We start from the raw sequence: 18,095 nt of genomic DNA, 5'->3' as shown, positions 1-18,095 counted from the left end.
AAACAAGGGGATGAAAAATAATGACATAAGAAATATCTAACTAAACTATTTTTTTGTTTTCTGGTTGGGTCTCTATATTTCTTTTTTCAAGAAGTAAAACAAACCTCAACCATATTTTGATTGTCTCTTTTAGCTAACTATTTATCCTAACTATCAACAAACCCAACAATATTTGATTTTTCTTTTTTTTTTGGTTAGACAGGAGGGAAATTTTGTCCAAATAGTCTTTTGGAGTCCGTAAAAGTGCCCAACAAGCAAGATGTGCTTTAGGATGTAAAGAAAGTGAAAATGTGTTTTAAAGAGTAATGCATAATGTTGATCTATTTTCTAGCTGGGAAAATCTTTGGTTTCTGGACCCTCAATAGCCTGAATCTGAAAAATAAAAGGGCATTTTTTATATGTTATCAGGTGACCCATTGTCATGATGAATCTCATTCTTTTGAGGCAACTAAAATCGGAATTGGATTCACAAGAACCATGTTTTTAAACATAACCCATCTGGGCAGACATGTTTGATTGTCTTAAAAACTAATAGACAAATAGATAAGTCGTGGTTTTGCATAAATTTGAGATTTTGTTTAGTTCATCTTTAAGACTTTATAATCTATTAAAGTCAAAAGATTCTATAGTTATATGAAAACAAGAAAAATGTTCACATCGTTCACGTGAAGTTGTTTTTCTTTTCACAAAGACACTGAGAAACAGAGTGGATTTTATAGCTTTATGCACTTTGAACACACAACAAGCAACATGGTAGACCCATCAAACATCTAATTTTGCCATATGCCAAAAATAAGACTAAGATTCACATATTTTAGAGATTATCCGAGATTTCACAAAAAATAATATATATATATATATATATATATATATATATATATTAGTTTTTTCTTTGTCAAATCGATTATTTGGATGTCCATTTTGAATGATTTAAATATTATTGATCAAAGTTAGCAATTGTAAGTTTGTAAACATATAATGTTGTTGGGTCAACTTATTTACTAAATTAGTAAAATGTTATGTTATGGTCTAAAAATTGTTGTTGGAAATCAATTATAATAGTAAGGAACTTATTATCCATATTCCGGTACTGAATTCTGATGGTGTTATTTATTATTTTTTCTGAACCAAAATTATTGTGTCAAGTTTTCCACCTTGCCAGCTTGTTACTATCATCTTTTTAGATTCTTTTTTACAGGGATCCGCCGTACTCCATCATTGCATGTATCAGTGTATCTAAATATATAGTAATAAATGCATACCATTATGTGCTTATAGAACATATTTCAAATCTACTTTTTGTGTTCTTAACAAGACTAGGACTTTATTTCTTTTGTTTAAGAACAAATACTACGGGAATATATTGTAATTACACCATTACACTATAATCTCCGTCTACGTCGCTGCATGCGGATAGTTAGAACGTGGTTAAGAACAGACGAGTAATGTGTACTTCTCTTTAGACTCGAAGTTGAGTGGACGAAATATGTACTGTAATTGTTAACATCTTCTGATCGTTTTTCGTGTCTATTATCTTTTTGTGTAAAGGTATCTTGTAATTGGTCTTTTCAAACCCCTCTGAAACATATATATTTTCTTGAGCCAAGGGTCGAAGCCAGTTTTTGACACATGCAATTCTAACTCTCCAAAATAAACAACACTCCATTGTTCGAATTAAGACTATCTTCCCGCTTAGGTGGTCCTGACTTGGTCACTTAAGAGCATCTTAATTTAGGCTAAAATGTGTCCCCCAGAGGACAACAAACATCTCCTTGGCACACGCGTGAAGTCACCTTCTATTACTACTTACTTCTTTACCATATTTATCTCCAAGATCCTCTTTGTCTCCACCAACCAACATTAATTGCTCTTATAACAAAATAATACTAGTATGTATATTAATAAAAACAAAAGTTGATTCCGATATGTGATAAAGTAAACTTGGCAAAACGAAATTTATAAGAAGATGGGGTTTCGCGGTGTAATACATTATACACATATGATGATTGATAGTATATATTATATGTCAACAAAAGCTTTTGACTGGTGTTTAAAATGCTCTGTGGACCTCTTTCGTTTTTTGTTGGGTCACCGATCTGCGTCATTTAAGCTGGAAAGTTTTTCTTGTGTGTTTAAATGCGCTTATATTATACGTTAATTAAAAGGTAAAATTAAAATGGTAAAATTGTTGATCAAATCCGGATTTCAAAATCTGTTTTTTTTTTTTTTGCAACAAACGGCTATTCTATTACTCAAACATGAGGTGGTCTGGGTAACCAGACTGGAATAAAACAAACAATAAAACAAAGTAATCTGTGAAAAGATCGAACATTCCTAACTAAAGAATCATCAATCTCATTCTGCGTTCTTGGCACGTAGATGATCTTGAAATCCGAATAACACATCAGGATGATTTGAATGACTTCTAGCTCCGTTGAAAAGTTTGGCCATGCTTTGGAGTCTTTTATCATCGTAATCAGGTCCTTGCAATCTGTTCTAAAATTTTGACAGTTTGAATGCTGAAGCATACTTTCCAGCTAGATATTATGGTCTAAAAATCTTATAAATGAAATATTTAGAGTGAACATGTATACAGCTAGATATTTTTAGAGGTGCGATTTACAATATTTTTAAAACAATGTACTTTTATTGTTTAATGGTGAATCAAATGCCACACAAACATTCACTATATTTAGAGTCATCATATCAATGTTTAAAGCTTTTATGATATGGTGGTTTTAGACATCTTTTTTTTGCTTTTTTTTTTGTTGACAACGGTGGTCTTAGAGCATCTCCAATGTATTACTCCATATTTTACTCTAAAATGGTGCAACACCAAAATGAAGTAAAGTTTTACTCCAATGTATTACTCTATTTTCTACTCCAAAAATAATATATTTTATTAATAATTGTTAATATTACTTTATATTTATAAAAAATTACTAATTAACCCCAACTAATTTATGTTTACAAAAATTCCTTAAAAAATTATTTAAAATTAAACAGTTATTATTAAAAAATACAAAAAATCATAAAAATAAAATAAAAGACAATATATAAGTTGGTTTAATAGTGGCATTAGAATATTTTTCTCACAATGATCAACTAATACATTTCGTAATGAAACATAAGCTTTTTTATCTTTGATATTCCTAAATCGAAGAAAATTTTGAAATCATACATTTTCATCTTATGTAATTTTGATATATGGAAGTGTAGCTTCTCTTCCAAGTTTAGTTGGTGCATCAAATTCACGTTCATCCTTAATTATCATGTTATGTAAAATTATACATGTAGTCTTGATGTCATGTAGCAAATTTTTTTTCCAGAACCAAACATGTCTTTTTACAATAGCGAAACACAACTATAGATCCTTTTATGTTATCTTTATTTTATATTATTATTTTGTGATTATAGTATATATTTTTATGTAAAATTATTAAATAATGGAATATCTTGTTTATTTATGTTATTGTATCGTTTTAAAATATTATTTAAGTAAGAAATAAAAACATTAAAATTTTAAAGGACCAATTCACAAATAAAAAAAGTTCAACATCAAAATGGAGTAATAAGTAAGATTACTCCATAAATGGAGTAACCCTAGTCATTACTCCATTTTGGAGTTGAAAATGGAGTGGGGTTGGAGAAGATTTTACTCCAAAATGATGTTTGAAGTAGAAAATGGAGTAGGGTTGGAGATGCCCTTAGAGCATCTCCAATGTATAACTCCATTTTTTCCTCTAAAATGGAGTAAAAGTGAAAATGAAGTAAAATTGCTCCAACCCTACTCTATTTTCCACTCCATAATGGAGTGATGAACAACCAAAAAAAATATTACTCCATTTATGGAGTAAATTTCATTATGGAGTGAGATATGAAGTTGGATTGAATCATTTCTTACTCCATATTCACGTTTACTCCATTTTAGAGGGAAAAATGGAGTAGGGATGGAGATGTCTTTAGAGCATCTCCAATGTAAAACTCCATTTTTTCTTTCAAAATGGAGTAAAAGTGAAAATAGAGTAAAATTGCTCCAATCCTACTCCATTTCCCACTCTATAATAGAGTGATGAACAAACAAAAACGAGATTACTCCATAAATGGAGTAAATTTCATTATGGAGTGAAATATGAAGTTGGGTTGGAGTATTCCTTACTCCATATTCACTTTTAGAGAAAAAAATGGAGTAAGGATGGAGATGCCCTTAGACATCTTTGGCAGTGTAATGCAATATGTTAATATACACTATGGTCATTTGATAAATTCCAGTTGAAAAAGAAGTTTTGAAAGTGAGATGATATATTTGAATATCAAATATAAAACCAATAAAATATCGTTTTAGCGGTGTATATATAAAAATACCAGTAATGTATAATACTATTTGTTTTTGTTTTTGTTTTTGTTTTTTAATGAAATGCTTAATTAAATATCCTGCCTTTTTCGCATCAGTGTCTTCTCCACTACGTGCGCTGTATAAATTAGCTCCCTCAGTTTTTCGTAGATTCCTTTTTCCTCGAGAAGAAAAAAAAAAACACAAAAACAAAACCTTTTTTAATCTTTCTCTCAAGAAGTGACTCAGACAGGAAAAAAAGGGTTTTTGCTTTCCGGGTTTAACGAAGAAAGCTTTCATTTTTTGATTCGAAGCTTTTTCAAATGGGACCTCGTTGCTCTAAGCTATCTCTCTGTTGGTGGCAAACACATCACAAATCATCTCTCAACGACGCTTCTGATCTCGGTTTAACTCTTAAAGTCTTTAGCTTTAACCGCATTTTCATTCTCTCTCTCTCTTTCTGCTAACAAAAGTCGACTTCTTTTAATTTTCCGACAGAAAACGGAAATGACGATTCGGCGTCGTTTAGTGAGTTCAGCTTCGACCAACTACGAACCGCTACTTCAGGTTTCTCTGCGGACAGCATCGTGTCCGAACACGGCGTTAAAGCTCCTAACGTCGTGTATAAAGGCAGACTCGAAGATGAGCGATGGATCGCTGTTAAACGCTTCAACAGATCCGCTTGGCCTGACACGCGTCAATTCCTTGTACAAAGTTGCTTCCTTTTGCTATCATTATTAGTAACTCTGAAGTTTGCTTAACTGTTTCCATTTTGATTGGGTCTTTTAGGAGGAAGCCAAAGCTGTGGGGCAGTTGAGGAGCGAGAGGTTGGCGAACTTGATTGGTTTCTGTTGTGAAGGAGATGAGAGACTGCTCGTTGCTGAGTTTATGCCTTTTGAAACTCTCTCTAAGCATCTCTTCCACTGTAAGTCTTTTCATCTATTTTTTTTAAAAAGAGATTAGCAGCAACACTCTACTTGTTTGTTAATTTGTTGTATATATGCAGGGGATAGCCAGCCAATGAAGTGGGCTATGAGGGTGAGAGTGGCTTTGTATCTAGCACAAGCACTTGAGTATTGTAGTAGCAAAGGTCGCGCCTTGTACCATGATCTCAACGCTTACAGGATCTTGTTTGACCAGGTCTACTTCTCCGTGCTTATTAATAAATTATTATAGTCCCAACATTATTAATTTATAGAGTTTTTACTGTATTACAGGATGGTAATCCGAGACTGTCTTGCTTTGGTCTAATGAAGAATAGTAGGGATGGGAAGAGTTACAGTACTAATCTGGCTTTCACACCTCCGGAGTACTTAAGAACAGGTCAGTTACTGGTTGTGAGATGCAATGGCTTCAAGTTATAATACTGATCTGATGAATCCATGTGTGTGTTTGTTAATATGTTACAGGGAGAGTGATTCCAGAGAGCGTGGTCTACAGCTTTGGAACGCTGTTGCTAGATCTTCTTAGTGGCAAACACATACCACCTAGCCATGTAAGTGCATAAACATGGCTCAACTTTTTGTTGGGGAAGAGGTTCTTGATCTTATTAGTTTCTTTGCAGGCGCTTGATCTGATCCGTGGGAAGAACTTTCTGATGCTAATGGACTCGGCTCTCGACGGTCATTTCTCAAACGATGATGGAACTGATTTGGTTCGTTTAGCTTCACGTTGTTTGCAGTACGAAGCTCGTGAAAGGCCGAATGTGAAGTCTCTTGTGACTTCACTCGCTCCTCTTCAGAAGGAAACTGATGTATGTATGCTCTCACTAGAACAACTTCCTCAACCATTCACGTCTTGTTGTGACTCCTCTGTATCTTTGTTGTTTTTCTTCAGGTTCCGTCTTATGTCTTAATGGGGATTCCACATGGATCTGCTTCTCCTCCAAAGGAAACAACTTCGCTTCTGACCCCTCTTGGTGATGCTTGTTCAAGACTTGATCTCACAGCGATTCATGAGATTCTTGAAAAGGTTGGATACAAAGACGATGAAGGTGTAGCTAATGAGGTAATGTACATGAACACCAAGTTTCTTTCATCTTTTCTAGGAGGTCTATGATCATTGTTTCATTTGCAAATGCAGCTCTCGTTCCAAGTGTGGACCGACCAGATACAGGAGACTCTAAACGCTAAGAAACAAGGAGATGCTGCGTTCAAAGGCAAAGACTTTGTCACTACCATCGAATGTTACACGCAGGTAAGGAATACAAAGTTAGTTGGCTACTTTCTTGAAACCTTAAATGTATCTGAATGTTCTCTGATTGTAATCTGCAGTTCATTGAAGATGGGACAATGGTATCGCCAACGGTATTTGCAAGGAGGTGTCTGTGTTATCTGATGAGCAACAAGCCTCAAGAGGCACTTGGTGATGCAATGCAGGCGCAAGTAGTGTCTCCTGAGTGGCCAACAGCATTTTATCTTCAGGCTGCTGCTCTCTTCAGCCTTGGAATGGATAAAGACGCTTGCGAAACCCTAAAAGACGGTACTTCCTTGGAAGTCAAGAAACACAACAACAGAAACTGAAAACTTGCAAGTGTTGGCTTTTGTGTGTTTAAAGCATTTTAGCTCAGCTCATGATAAACTTGTGGTTTCATGTGAATCAAAGGATCTTTCTCATTTGTCCAAAGATCCTTTTTATCTTTTAGTGATATCTTCTTTGAACATAATTTAAAGAACAGTAAAAAGAGCTAAGACCCTATTCTTGATTGCACACAAGTTTAGACCAAGCCTGAGTAGAGATGGATATTATACAAGAAGATGTAAAGCTCACAAGTGACAACAACAATCTAAAAACTAACAAGTTTTTACAGCTACAAAACGTGTGAACGAACAATCAAGCAACAGGAGGGATTTGATGTAGTGATTGCAAGCGGCTCAAGAGCCAGGAGAAGAGAGAGAGGGTGGGATGGAGTTTTGTTTCACTTGAGGACTTTGAAGTGAAAAAGCCAAGAGACAATGAAGGCAAAGACCATAGCGGCAAGTAAGAAGTTCATTACACGGCGACCATGCCAGATTCCCCTTGGCTCTGTCTGACTACTCTGAGTTTGTCCTGCAGCCACTTGTGAATGTGTAGATGCTGTGCTCTCTGGGTTTGACTGGTCGCCAGCAACGTTTATAGCCATTGCTCCGCATATCTCACATGTCCTGCTCAGATTCATAGAAACAATGTAAATAAATGCTAATCAGTATAATAGCCTTTAGAGACTCTCTTCAATTCTAAAAACACAAGAATAAAACCGAAACCGGTTTTTACTGCCTACAATGCAAAGAACATAGACACAGAGCTAATTAGTATAAGGGTGACTGGTAAGAGAATCAAACTGTCCTAATAAAAGGAGCTGCAAGATTCTCAGTGAAGCTTCAAAATCAAGCCAATTAATCATAGATAGCGTCTGAGACAACAAAGAATCATTTCAAATGTGCAGGAAAATAAGAACATTGAGACAACACATGGGAACAGAATCTGAATAATTGGTGGTGACAAAAAAAAACTGTAGATTCCAGCTTCAGTAGAGACAATCTTTTTGGGAAGTAATCATGTAGATCTCTAGAAAATCAGACAATAAAAAAGAACTCAAAGTACATAAAGCAAATAATTTTGTTTCCTCATAAAGTTTTCACACTTCACTGTTTTTTCACAAGAAACTATAGATTTTTCCAGAAACAGAAAATATATATCTAAATATAGAAAGTTTATGAGAATAATTGTTGAGGAAACTTACATGTTTCCTTTGATCTTGAACCAAGTTTCAGCACACTTACTGTGAGCTACACCCAAATCACCTTTACAAGAACAACCCAATTGCAAAGGCAAACCATAATACTCTTCCTCTTCTTCATCTTCTTCTTCACCTTGTTCTTCTTGTTCATCAGAATCTTCACCTTCTTCATCTGCTTTGTTAGTAGTCTCTAAAGGCAGATGACAGATCCTGCAATCTCTACTCTCTTTCTTCTTCTTCCTTTTCTTCTTCTTCTTTCTCCTCCTCGTCCTCCTCTTCTTACCACCACCGGAATGCAGCTTCGTCACACCGCCGCTCTCTAAGTCGACCTCAGACAAGGAATCCAAGTCGGAGGAGTCGCCGTCGATGCTAATTTCGACGGTGTACGGCGAGTCAGTGGGATTGGCCAAATGGTGATGAGATCCAAAGGCAAAAGAAGGCATTTTTTCTTGAAGATTAGAAGCAAGAGAGGAAGAAAGGGGTCATGGGTTTTACGAGGAAAGCAAACAAAAAACAAGTATTAATACCCAAAAACAAAACAAAAAAGTTTATTTTGTCTATTTTGTTTATTTTACGTTTATTTTTATTTTGCAGAGAGAAGAAAATGTTGGAGAAAGAGAAAGGAAGAAGCTTTGGACAAAAGAGCAGCTTCTGTTCTGTTTTTTGTAATAAGTTTTTTTTGTTGTCTGAAAACAATTTTTCTTACTTCTTGTTTTTGTCTCCCTCAACTTTGGAAGGTTTTTCACATCGAGTACTCTTTTTTTCAAACTATGGTTAGATCCCGATTTGGTACGGAATCATAATTCATGATTTAGTTTCCACTTAATACTATTTTTCATATATTCTGAATAAGGAAATTAGCTTTCTTCTTTTTTTCGTCAACAGTAGAAGTGTTTCTTTTCTTCATATTAATTACAAATACCATCCAGTAAAGTTTAAGTTAAGTTGTTATCAGTTATAAAATGGTACTCCATTTGCTTAAGTTTATTTGGTGTTTGATAAAACATATTTCTTACAAAATCTCATTATTTCATATCAAATTTTAACATTTTTAAAGATGTGTAAATAAATACAAATATTACATTTTTATTGATTAAAATAAGAGAAATTTTCTAGGATAGTTATTTCTAAGTTTTTGTCACAAAAATAATCCTCAATGAAGAAAATGACCAAAATAAATTTTATTAAAAGATAAAAATATGTTTTTACCCTAGAGTTAACTAATCTAAACTTAGGGTTAAGAGTTAAGGGATGAGGTTTTGAGAATAGAGTTTCAAATTAAAAAAATATATTAAAAATTTCAAAATAAAAATGACTATTTTTGTCATTTTCTTTTTTGAGGACTATTTTTGTGACAAAACTTAAAAATGGCTATTTGAGAGTTTTGTATTTTTATATAATCAAAATAAGTTTTATAAAAATTTGTGTGCATTAACATTAGACATTAAATCAAATGCAATTAAAAGGAGTATTAGTTTGTCTTTATCACCTAATATACACCTAATGTGCCATTTGTTATAAATGTGTGAGTCTTTTGTTCTGTTAACAAGTTAACTACAGTTTCTAAGACTTATAAATGTAACTTAAGGAAAAATTAAGCAAAAGGCTATATATAGATTTAGGATTGTGAGTTTTAAGTTTTAACATTAGGTCTAGGATAGTGATGTAACACCCGTCTCTTCTTCTCCCGAAAATGGCCTATTATTTACGGTAAAATTTGAAGAGTTATAATTGCCATGATATAATTTTGTTAAAGAAAACACTGAAAATCTGTTAGATCAGGTGGAAAAGTGATGATGTGCACCCTCATAACGTCATTGGCCGTAATGATTGGTCTTCAGTGGTGAATACTATGGTGACGTGGAGATGGTATGTCTCACATCCTCCAACAGCAACACAACTCCATAAAAGAGAAGAAGATGAACGTTGAATAAAGGAAAGTGATGTATAGGAGAGTGTTTGTGAAGAAGAAGAAGAAGAAAAAGAAGGTGGTGCAGTAATGTGTTCACGGCGGCTCCCCTTTAGAGAAGACTGAAGATCTAGTGATTATATAATTAAGTATATTTTGCACACTCACAACTAATACAAACCAGGTGATCCGTCGGTGCTGAAGCGCGGGTGTAATTAAATTATTTAATATTTATACTTTTATTCTTTAAATATATACTTTGTTTATAACATATATTAATTCTGTTATGAAAATTGAATTATTATATTTATAAAGTACAGATTAAAGAATCTTAAAATAATTCAATGTTTGATCATATGACGTATCCTTATATGATAAAGCCATGAAAGTTTTTGTGGTTTAAAATCATTGAATTACATCTTTATTATTTGAAAAAGCTTTTTTCCTCTTGTTTAAAAGATACGTGACTCCTGTTTTTTTAGTAACTAATTAAATACAGTATTAGAAAATAATTAAGTATTACTTTGCACACTCACGACTAATACAAATAAAAGGGCTTTGGATCAAGATAATTATAATTAAATGAAAACCACATCGTTAAGTTCAACAAAATAATTTAACCAACTTAGAATTTGGTTTAAGATAACCGGGTCGTTACAGGTGAGTTTTTTAACTTTTGAGTTTTGACAATTTAAATGAACTCAAGAAATGTATGTTACCTAAAGAGAATTTGCATTAGATAATGTAAAAAGAAAGTTTTATCGAGGATATGGAAAACCACTATTTTCACTGTGCATTAATTTTAATCCGGTGTATACCCCTATTTTCTAATCTATTGTCTATGTCTGACATCTAGATTCATCAAATCCACCATGTAAAATTGCTATAAAACTACAAAAATTCAACACATCATGCTAATTTCTTTCATGTTTTAATATTTGGTTCCGATGTGTCTCAATTTCTCTTCTCAGTTTGGACATGTTTCAGTTTTTTTTTTTTGAGAAAGGGCTGTGTTTCAGTTACTTTTCTCTGTAAAATTTTAGATCTCTTTTTGGGTATAGTTTAGCTTCGGCTATGGCATATGAGAATGGTGGACGTCTCATAGATGCTAGTGATTACTCGTTAGAGGATGAAGGAACATAGGACTATAAGAGTGAAAGCTCTTGAGGTTAAAAACAATTTGTCCTAGGAGTAATAGAAACAAATATCTTTGTGTGTTACACAGTGTGTACTTGTAAGAGCGCAAGGTTTGGCTTTATTTTGATTTCAAAATAATTTCTTCTTTCTTTTCTTCAGTAATATATTCTATTTCTCTTCGAACCAATCATAGACAAAAACTGCTCCTATCTCGATTGTTGGAATCAAGAGACTTGTCGTGAAAACTTCAAATCAGACTTTCGTAGAAACTACCCAGAAACATCATCTCAGTGTTCGAAGTGAGTTTGTTACCTGTCTCCGCTGACCAACAAATGATACGAACACCCCGTAACTAAACAACATCAAGGATATCATATAACCGACTCAAGATTCAAGAGAGGTATTCAGATCTTTATTTATATTGCTTTGAAGAAGAGATCATATAAATCATATATTTTTCACATGTCCTCATGCTCAGTCGACATCGAGGCTACCAAATATTGGAAATGTAGGATAGGCTCGACCTTTATAAGACTGGAAGAGAATGTTGGAAGTAATCCATATCATATGGAGATTTAACAGATGCCACAAAATTTTTTTATCTATATATCGTACGGAGATTTTGGAACTATAGAAATGAGCTACACTTCCTACAAAAGTTGTCAAGCTAAACTGGATGTTTGCTTACTTATTTGCCACAGGAACTTTTTTTTAAAAGTCAATCAATCGAATTACTTATCTGATACCGAATCATATCATATCTAACTAAAGATGATGATATATAACAAAACAATTTATTGTATAATATAGTTGAATAACCAAGCGTGTGTATCTCCAAACTTTAAGCAAAACAACAGCTTCCATAAAGTCACAGGACAAAAAGATACTAAGACTAAGAGCATATGCATTAGTGAACCCCATGGAAAGTGTTCACAAAGTATTTTTTATTATTATTTTTTCTGTTTAATTTTTGTTTAAAAAAAAAAAAAAATTTATTAATCGGACTAATTGCGGGCCGCCATGTGTCGTAGGGCCCGTGCTACAGTGATGATCCGGGTTTAGTGCAGTGAACTCCTAAGAGACAGATTCATTGTTTTTGTTTATTTTAATATTTTTTTTCTTTCGAAAACTGTATGAACTCCCCATGAAGTTCACTGATACATATGCTCTAAAAAGACTTTGACATGAACTAGAACCTGGTCGGCTCTCAATGACAACATAGCCCTACACAACTGGTAATTCAGGTATTTTATTAAATTATCTAAACCAAGAAAGATCTACAAACAAGTTCATACTTAATAGTAGCGAAGCCCTAGACTCAGTCATGGAGGCACATCAAAATCCATCCCAAGAAGCGCAAAAGTCTTTAATAAGATGAACCTAAAACAGATCTCATCCGAAGATTACGTATCCCTAAAAAGTTATCAACGAATTCAAAGGGACATATCAAGTAACAACAGATGTATCTTCCACAGTAAAAGAAACTGCAAACAGATACAATATATCTGATAAAGTACCCACAAACAATGGAAGTAAAACATATCAGGCAGCTTGGGCTTCGGAGGCGGTAGGAGGTGTGGTCTTTGACAGGTTAGGAATACTTCCAGCAGCGCTTGTGAACTCCACTTATCTTCTTTGGAACTTCCGCAGCTCGCAAGCCTGCATTTGAATATACCTATTGTAGGAGATGGATTACATCCCTCCACAAGACCCATCAAATAACAGGCCCTAGCCCGACAAGGTCGATCAAGTTTAGTCGGCTTAGCGGTTAGAGACGTCGGCTCGACCCTAGAGTACTTTAAGCCGGTCAGCTAAGCCGATCAGCTATACTCGGCTTGGACGAAACAGTACCAAGGCCCGCATACTCGGCCTTTGGGCGACAAGGCCCAAAGGACAGGCGCAATTAGGGCATCACGCACAAGGGCACTATAAGAGGGAAGGAAGAGGCAACGAAAAGAGGACTTTTGGACAAATCACACACTAAGCGGCTAGATTTAGGGTTTCCTAATCATCTCTTTGATCTTGTCGTTTAAACCTCTGATCTTGTCTCCTTACCTTTCATCAGTCTTGTAACCCATTGTCTTGATTCTAATAAAAACGTCTTTAGTCACCCCATTTCCTAAGTTCATCATTCTAATCAACCGAATCCTGTACAAACACCTATCTTAGTCATGTCACATCACACGGAAGCTGCATAAACCTTTAAGCTGAATAACTTCACATACATGGACGAAGAAGCAAGTGATGATGAATATAGAATAAAAACTGACCATCTTTGTGAACAATCCCCCACGCTTTGCCATCCTGAATCGAACAAGAAAGCCCTAATCAGCTAAAGAAGATCGCAATGACATGCCCAGACTTTAATGTCTTCTATCAAACATGAATCATGAAATGAAATATCACCAGAACTATAAGACAAGAAACTGCAAACAGATACAATATATCTGATAAAGTACCCACAAACAAACGACTCTGAACCATTATCTATCTATACAATTATTATTTGTGAAGTAAATTTTTGCACCGAAGCTCTCACGTTGAAAGTTAGAGTGGTTAATATCGTTTATACCCTTAATGAATAAAATGTATAAATAAATTAAAAAATAAAAACGAAATTTTAATTAATTTTGATTAGATAACTAATTAATATTAAGAATAGAAAGAATTATCCAAAATCTGAAAATATTATTTAAAAAGAGATAACTTCTGTATATATTATATTGTTATCTCAAAAAGCCTTTAAGTAAAAAGTTAGAAACATAAATTCTATAACTAAATATTAATTAAATAAAACTATTAATTATATAATTAAAAATAGAATATTGAATTATCCAAAATCTAAAAATATAATTAAAAAAGATAATTTCTATATATATATATTGTATTGTTATCTGAAAAAGTATTTTAGTAAAACGTTAAAAACATAAATTATATAACGTTAAAAACATAAATTATATAATTAAATATCAATCACACAATTTTTTTTTAATTATATAATTTAAAACTATTATTTGCGAAGTAAATTTTCGCAATAGAGTTCTCACGTTGAAAGTTAGAGTAGTTAATATCGTTTAACCCATAATGAATAAAATGTATATATAAATTAAAAAATAAAAACGAAATTTTAATTGATTTTGATTAGATAATTGATTAATATTAAGAAGTAAATTTTTGCAATGAAGCTTTCACGTTGAAAGTTAGAGTGATTAATATCGTTTATACCCTTAATGAATAAAATGTATAAATAAATTAAAAAATAAAAACGAAATTTAATTAATTTTGATTACATAATTGATTAATATTAAGAATAGTAAGAATTATCCAAAATCTGAAAATATAATTTAAAAAGAGATAACTTCTGTATATATTGTATTGTTATCTCAAAAAGCTTTTCTATACTATTATTTGTGAAGTAAATTTTTGCAATGAAGCTCTCACGTTGAAAGTTAGAGTGGTTAATATCGTTTATACCCTTAATGAATAAAATGTATAAATAAATTAAAAAATAAAAATGAAATTTTAATTGATTTTGATTAAATAACTGATTAATATTAAGAATAGTAAGAATTATCCAAAATCTGAAAATATAATTTAAAAAGAGATAACTTCTGTATATATTGTATTGTTATCTCATAAAGCCTTTAAGTAAAAAGTTAGAAACATAAATTCTATAACTAAATATTAATTAAATAAAACTATTAATTATATAATTAAAAATAGAATATTGAATTATCCAAAATCTAAAAAGATAATTAAAAAAGATAATTTCTATATATATATATTGTATTGTTATCTGAAAAAGTATTTTAGTAAAACGTTAAAAACATAAATTATATAACGTTCAAAACATAAATTATATAATTAAATATCAATCATACAATTATTTTTAATTATATAATTTAAAACTATTATTTGCGAAGTAAATTTTTGCAATGGAGTTCTCACGTTGAAAGTTGGAGTAGTTAATATCGTTTAACCCTTAATGAATAAAATGTATATATAAATTAAAAAATAAGAACAAAATTTTAATTGATTTTGATTAGATAATTGATTAATATTATGAATAGTAAGAATTATCCAAAATCTGAAAATATAATTTAAAAAAGAGATAAATTTTGTATATATTGTAATGTTATCTGAAAAAAGTCTTTAAGTAAAAAGTTAAAAACATAAATTCTATAACTAAATATTAATTAAATAAAATTATTAATTATATAATTAAAAATAGAATATTGAATTATCCAAAATTTAAAAATTATAATTAAAAACGATAATATATATATATTGTATTGTTATCTGAAAATGTATTTTAGTAAAACGTTAAAAACATAAATTATATAATTAAATATTAATCAAATATTTTTTTAATTATATAATTAAAAATATAATATTGAGTTATTTTAAGATTTATTTTAGTAATGAATATATATATATAAAAATATGTTTGCCTCTCTCTTAAAATATCCACGTGGAAAGTCACTCTCTGACAAACGAACACGTATCTCTGGGTTTTATTTCTTCGGCTAAACTTGAGTTTAACTTTGGGCTTATACTATGAACAATTGACAGAGCCTTTTACTCTTTAATATTATTGAATATTTTAATTATTTCTTTATACATAGTAGATAAAACAAAAAAACACACATTACGATATGGACGTTATATTATCATCAAAGTAATCTTTACCATATGTACCTTATCCTGTGATAATTTATAAAGTTGCAAAGAATCTATGAGTTCAGCAAATTTGTAATTATCTACTTTAGAATTTTAAGTATATAAACAGTCAAGAGTAGTGTGTTGAATATTATTTTCATATGATTTAAAAGCATTTACAAATTTTTATCCTTAAACATACACAAAAAAACTTTATGAAAGTAAATATCTATACATGTTCTCAACTACTTCAAATATCACCAACGACAAAAAAAATTAATCAAGTGAACGAAAACTATCATATATTTAAAACTACAATAAATACATTAGTTAATGAAAAATCCTTTTTAAAAAATATTATGGATGCATATATAAATATTAATAGAAATGTATAAAAAAAATTAAAAGTAACAATAACTTGAAGAACAAAATGTATAAGACTGAAAATATTTATGATTTGCGGTCTAAGATATATTCAACTTATTGTCACAAAGAATTTAATAAAGAAAAATACATGTTTTGTTTTAATAACATTAAAAATCACGTTAAATTTTTTAAAATTTAAAAAAAAATTATAAATCAATAATATTAATATAAATTTTTATCCGAAAAACTGAGCACTAAATGCATAAACTAAAAAACAAACAAACACTAAACCCTATAATCCTAAACATTATTCTTAACCAAACCTTAAACCCAACACTAAACCTTTCCTACTACTTAAACCCTAAATCCTACCTAACCCTAAACCCTTCCTAAACCTAGACCTTAACACTATCTAACCCTAAACCCTACATAAACCTAACCCTAATCTCTAAACCCTTCATACTACCTAAACCCTAAACCTACCTAACCGTAAACGTAAACCCAACCTAACCCTAAACTGTATTTAACCATAAACCCTACCTAACCCTAAACCCATCCTAACCCTAAAACCCTACCTAAAACCTAACCCTAAACCCTACCTAACCCTAACCCTAAACCCTATCTAACCCTAACTCTACATAACCCTACACCCTACTAACCCTACCTAACCTAAACCTTACGTAACCTAAAACCTTTCTAACCCTAAACCCTTTCTAGCCCTAAACCCTTTCTAGCCCTAACTTTAAACCCTACTAACCCTAAACCCTACTAACCTTAAACTCTACTAACCCTAAACCCTACCTAACCCTAAACTCTACCTAATTCTAAACCCTACATAACCCTAAACCCTACCTAACCCTAAACCCTACCTACCCTAAACCCTTTCTAACCCTAAACCCTACCTAACCCTAAACCCTTCTTAAACCTAGACCTTAACCCTATCTAACCTTAAACCCTACATAAACCTAACCCTAATCTCTAAACCCTTCATACTACCAAAACCCTAAACCTACCTAACCCTAAACCCTTCATACTACCTAAACCCTAAACCTACCTAACCCTAAACGTAAACCTTACCTAACCCTAAACTATATTTAACCATAAACCCTACCTAACCTCAAACCCTTCCTAACCCTAAAACCCTACCTAAAACATAACCCTAAACCCTACCTAACCCTAACCCTAAACCCTACCTAACCCTAACTCTACATAACCCAACACCCTACTAACCCTACATAACCTAAACCCTACGTAACCTAAAACTTTCTAACCCTAAACTCTTTCTAGCCCTAAACCCTACCTAACCCTAAACCCTACTAACCCTAAACCCTACTAACCTTAAACCCTACTAACCCTAAATCCTTTCTAACCCTAAACCCTACCTAACCCTAAAGCCTACCTAATTCAAAACCCTACATAACCCTAAACACTACCTAACCCTAAACCCTATCTACCCTAAACCCTTTTTAATCCTGAACTCTACCTAACCCTAAACCCTTTCTAATCTTAAACCTGACCTAACCCTAAACCCTGCCTAACCCTAAGCCCTACCTAACCCTAAACCCTGCCTAACCCTAAGCCCTACCTAACCCTAAACCCTTTCTAGCCCTAAATCCTACTAACCCTAAACCCTTTCTAACTCAAAACCATGCTAACCCTAAACCCTACCTAATTCTAAACCCTACCTAACCCTAACCCTACATAACCCTAAACCCTACCTAACCTAAACCCTACCTAACCCTAAAACCTTTCTAACCCTAAACCCTACTAACCCTAAACCCTACCTAACCCTAAAATCCTACCAACCCTAAACCCTATCTAGCCCTAAACCCTAACTAACCCTAAACCCTACTAACCCTAAACCATACCTAACCCTAAACCCTACCTACCCTAAACCCTTTTTAACCCTAAACACTACTTAACCCTAAACCCTTCCTTACCCTAAACCCTTCCTAACCCTAAACTCTGTCTAA

At 32.4% G+C, this 18,095-nt stretch overlaps 2 protein-coding genes and 1 long non-coding RNA gene across 3 annotated transcripts; 1 reads left to right on the top strand and 2 right to left on the bottom strand.

Annotated features, from left to right (window-relative positions):
* Positions 1-4,466: 4,466 nt before the first annotated feature.
* Positions 4,467-7,030, top strand: LOC106420247 (serine/threonine-protein kinase BSK5). The gene is made up of 10 exons (XM_013861104.3): positions 4,467-4,738; positions 4,832-5,040; positions 5,123-5,258; positions 5,340-5,473; positions 5,551-5,656; positions 5,743-5,828; positions 5,898-6,086; positions 6,170-6,340; positions 6,416-6,529; positions 6,607-7,030. The coding sequence occupies exons 1-10, from the start codon at positions 4,657-4,659 to the stop codon at positions 6,853-6,855; spliced, it is 1,476 nt and encodes a 491-aa protein (XP_013716558.1). The 5' UTR covers positions 4,467-4,656; the 3' UTR covers positions 6,856-7,030.
* On the bottom strand, positions 7,006-8,689 carry LOC106420248. The gene is made up of 2 exons (XM_013861105.3): positions 8,055-8,689; positions 7,006-7,476 (listed from the first exon to the last, which is right to left on the bottom strand). Exons 1-2 carry the CDS (start codon positions 8,492-8,494, stop codon positions 7,251-7,253), a joined length of 666 nt encoding a protein of 221 aa, XP_013716559.1. The 5' UTR covers positions 8,495-8,689; the 3' UTR covers positions 7,006-7,250.
* Positions 8,690-12,438: 3,749 nt separating this feature from the next.
* LOC106420331 lies at positions 12,439-13,522 on the bottom strand. Its single transcript, XR_007317203.1, has 2 exons — positions 13,368-13,522; positions 12,439-12,756 (listed from the first exon to the last, which is right to left on the bottom strand). It is a non-coding gene; the product is annotated as an uncharacterized LOC106420331 (long non-coding RNA).
* Between the last annotated feature and the right edge of the window lie 4,573 nt (positions 13,523-18,095).

The sequence above is a fragment of the Brassica napus genome, chromosome A10, assembly GCF_020379485.1.
Source record: "Brassica napus cultivar Da-Ae chromosome A10, Da-Ae, whole genome shotgun sequence".
NCBI lineage: Eukaryota > Viridiplantae > Streptophyta > Magnoliopsida > Brassicales > Brassicaceae > Brassica > Brassica napus.
This window is presented reverse-complemented; position numbering and strand designations above follow the sequence as displayed.

Excerpts from the sequence above, each read along its gene's own strand:
- LOC106420248 (XM_013861105.3), bottom strand. The coding sequence starts at position 8,494 with ATGCCTTCTTTTGCCTTTGGATCTCATCACCATTTGGCCAATCCCACT. Across the intron at positions 7,477-8,054 it reads TTCAAGATCAAAGGAAACAT|GACATGTGAGATATGCGGAG; the intron begins GTAAGTTTCCTC and ends GAATCTGAGCAG.
- LOC106420247 (XM_013861104.3), top strand. The coding sequence starts at position 4,657 with ATGGGACCTCGTTGCTCTAAGCTATCTCTCTGTTGGTGGCAAACACAT. Across the intron at positions 5,041-5,122 it reads CTGACACGCGTCAATTCCTT|GAGGAAGCCAAAGCTGTGGG; the intron begins GTACAAAGTTGC and ends TGGGTCTTTTAG. Across the intron at positions 6,341-6,415 it reads ATGAAGGTGTAGCTAATGAG|CTCTCGTTCCAAGTGTGGAC; the intron begins GTAATGTACATG and ends TTGCAAATGCAG.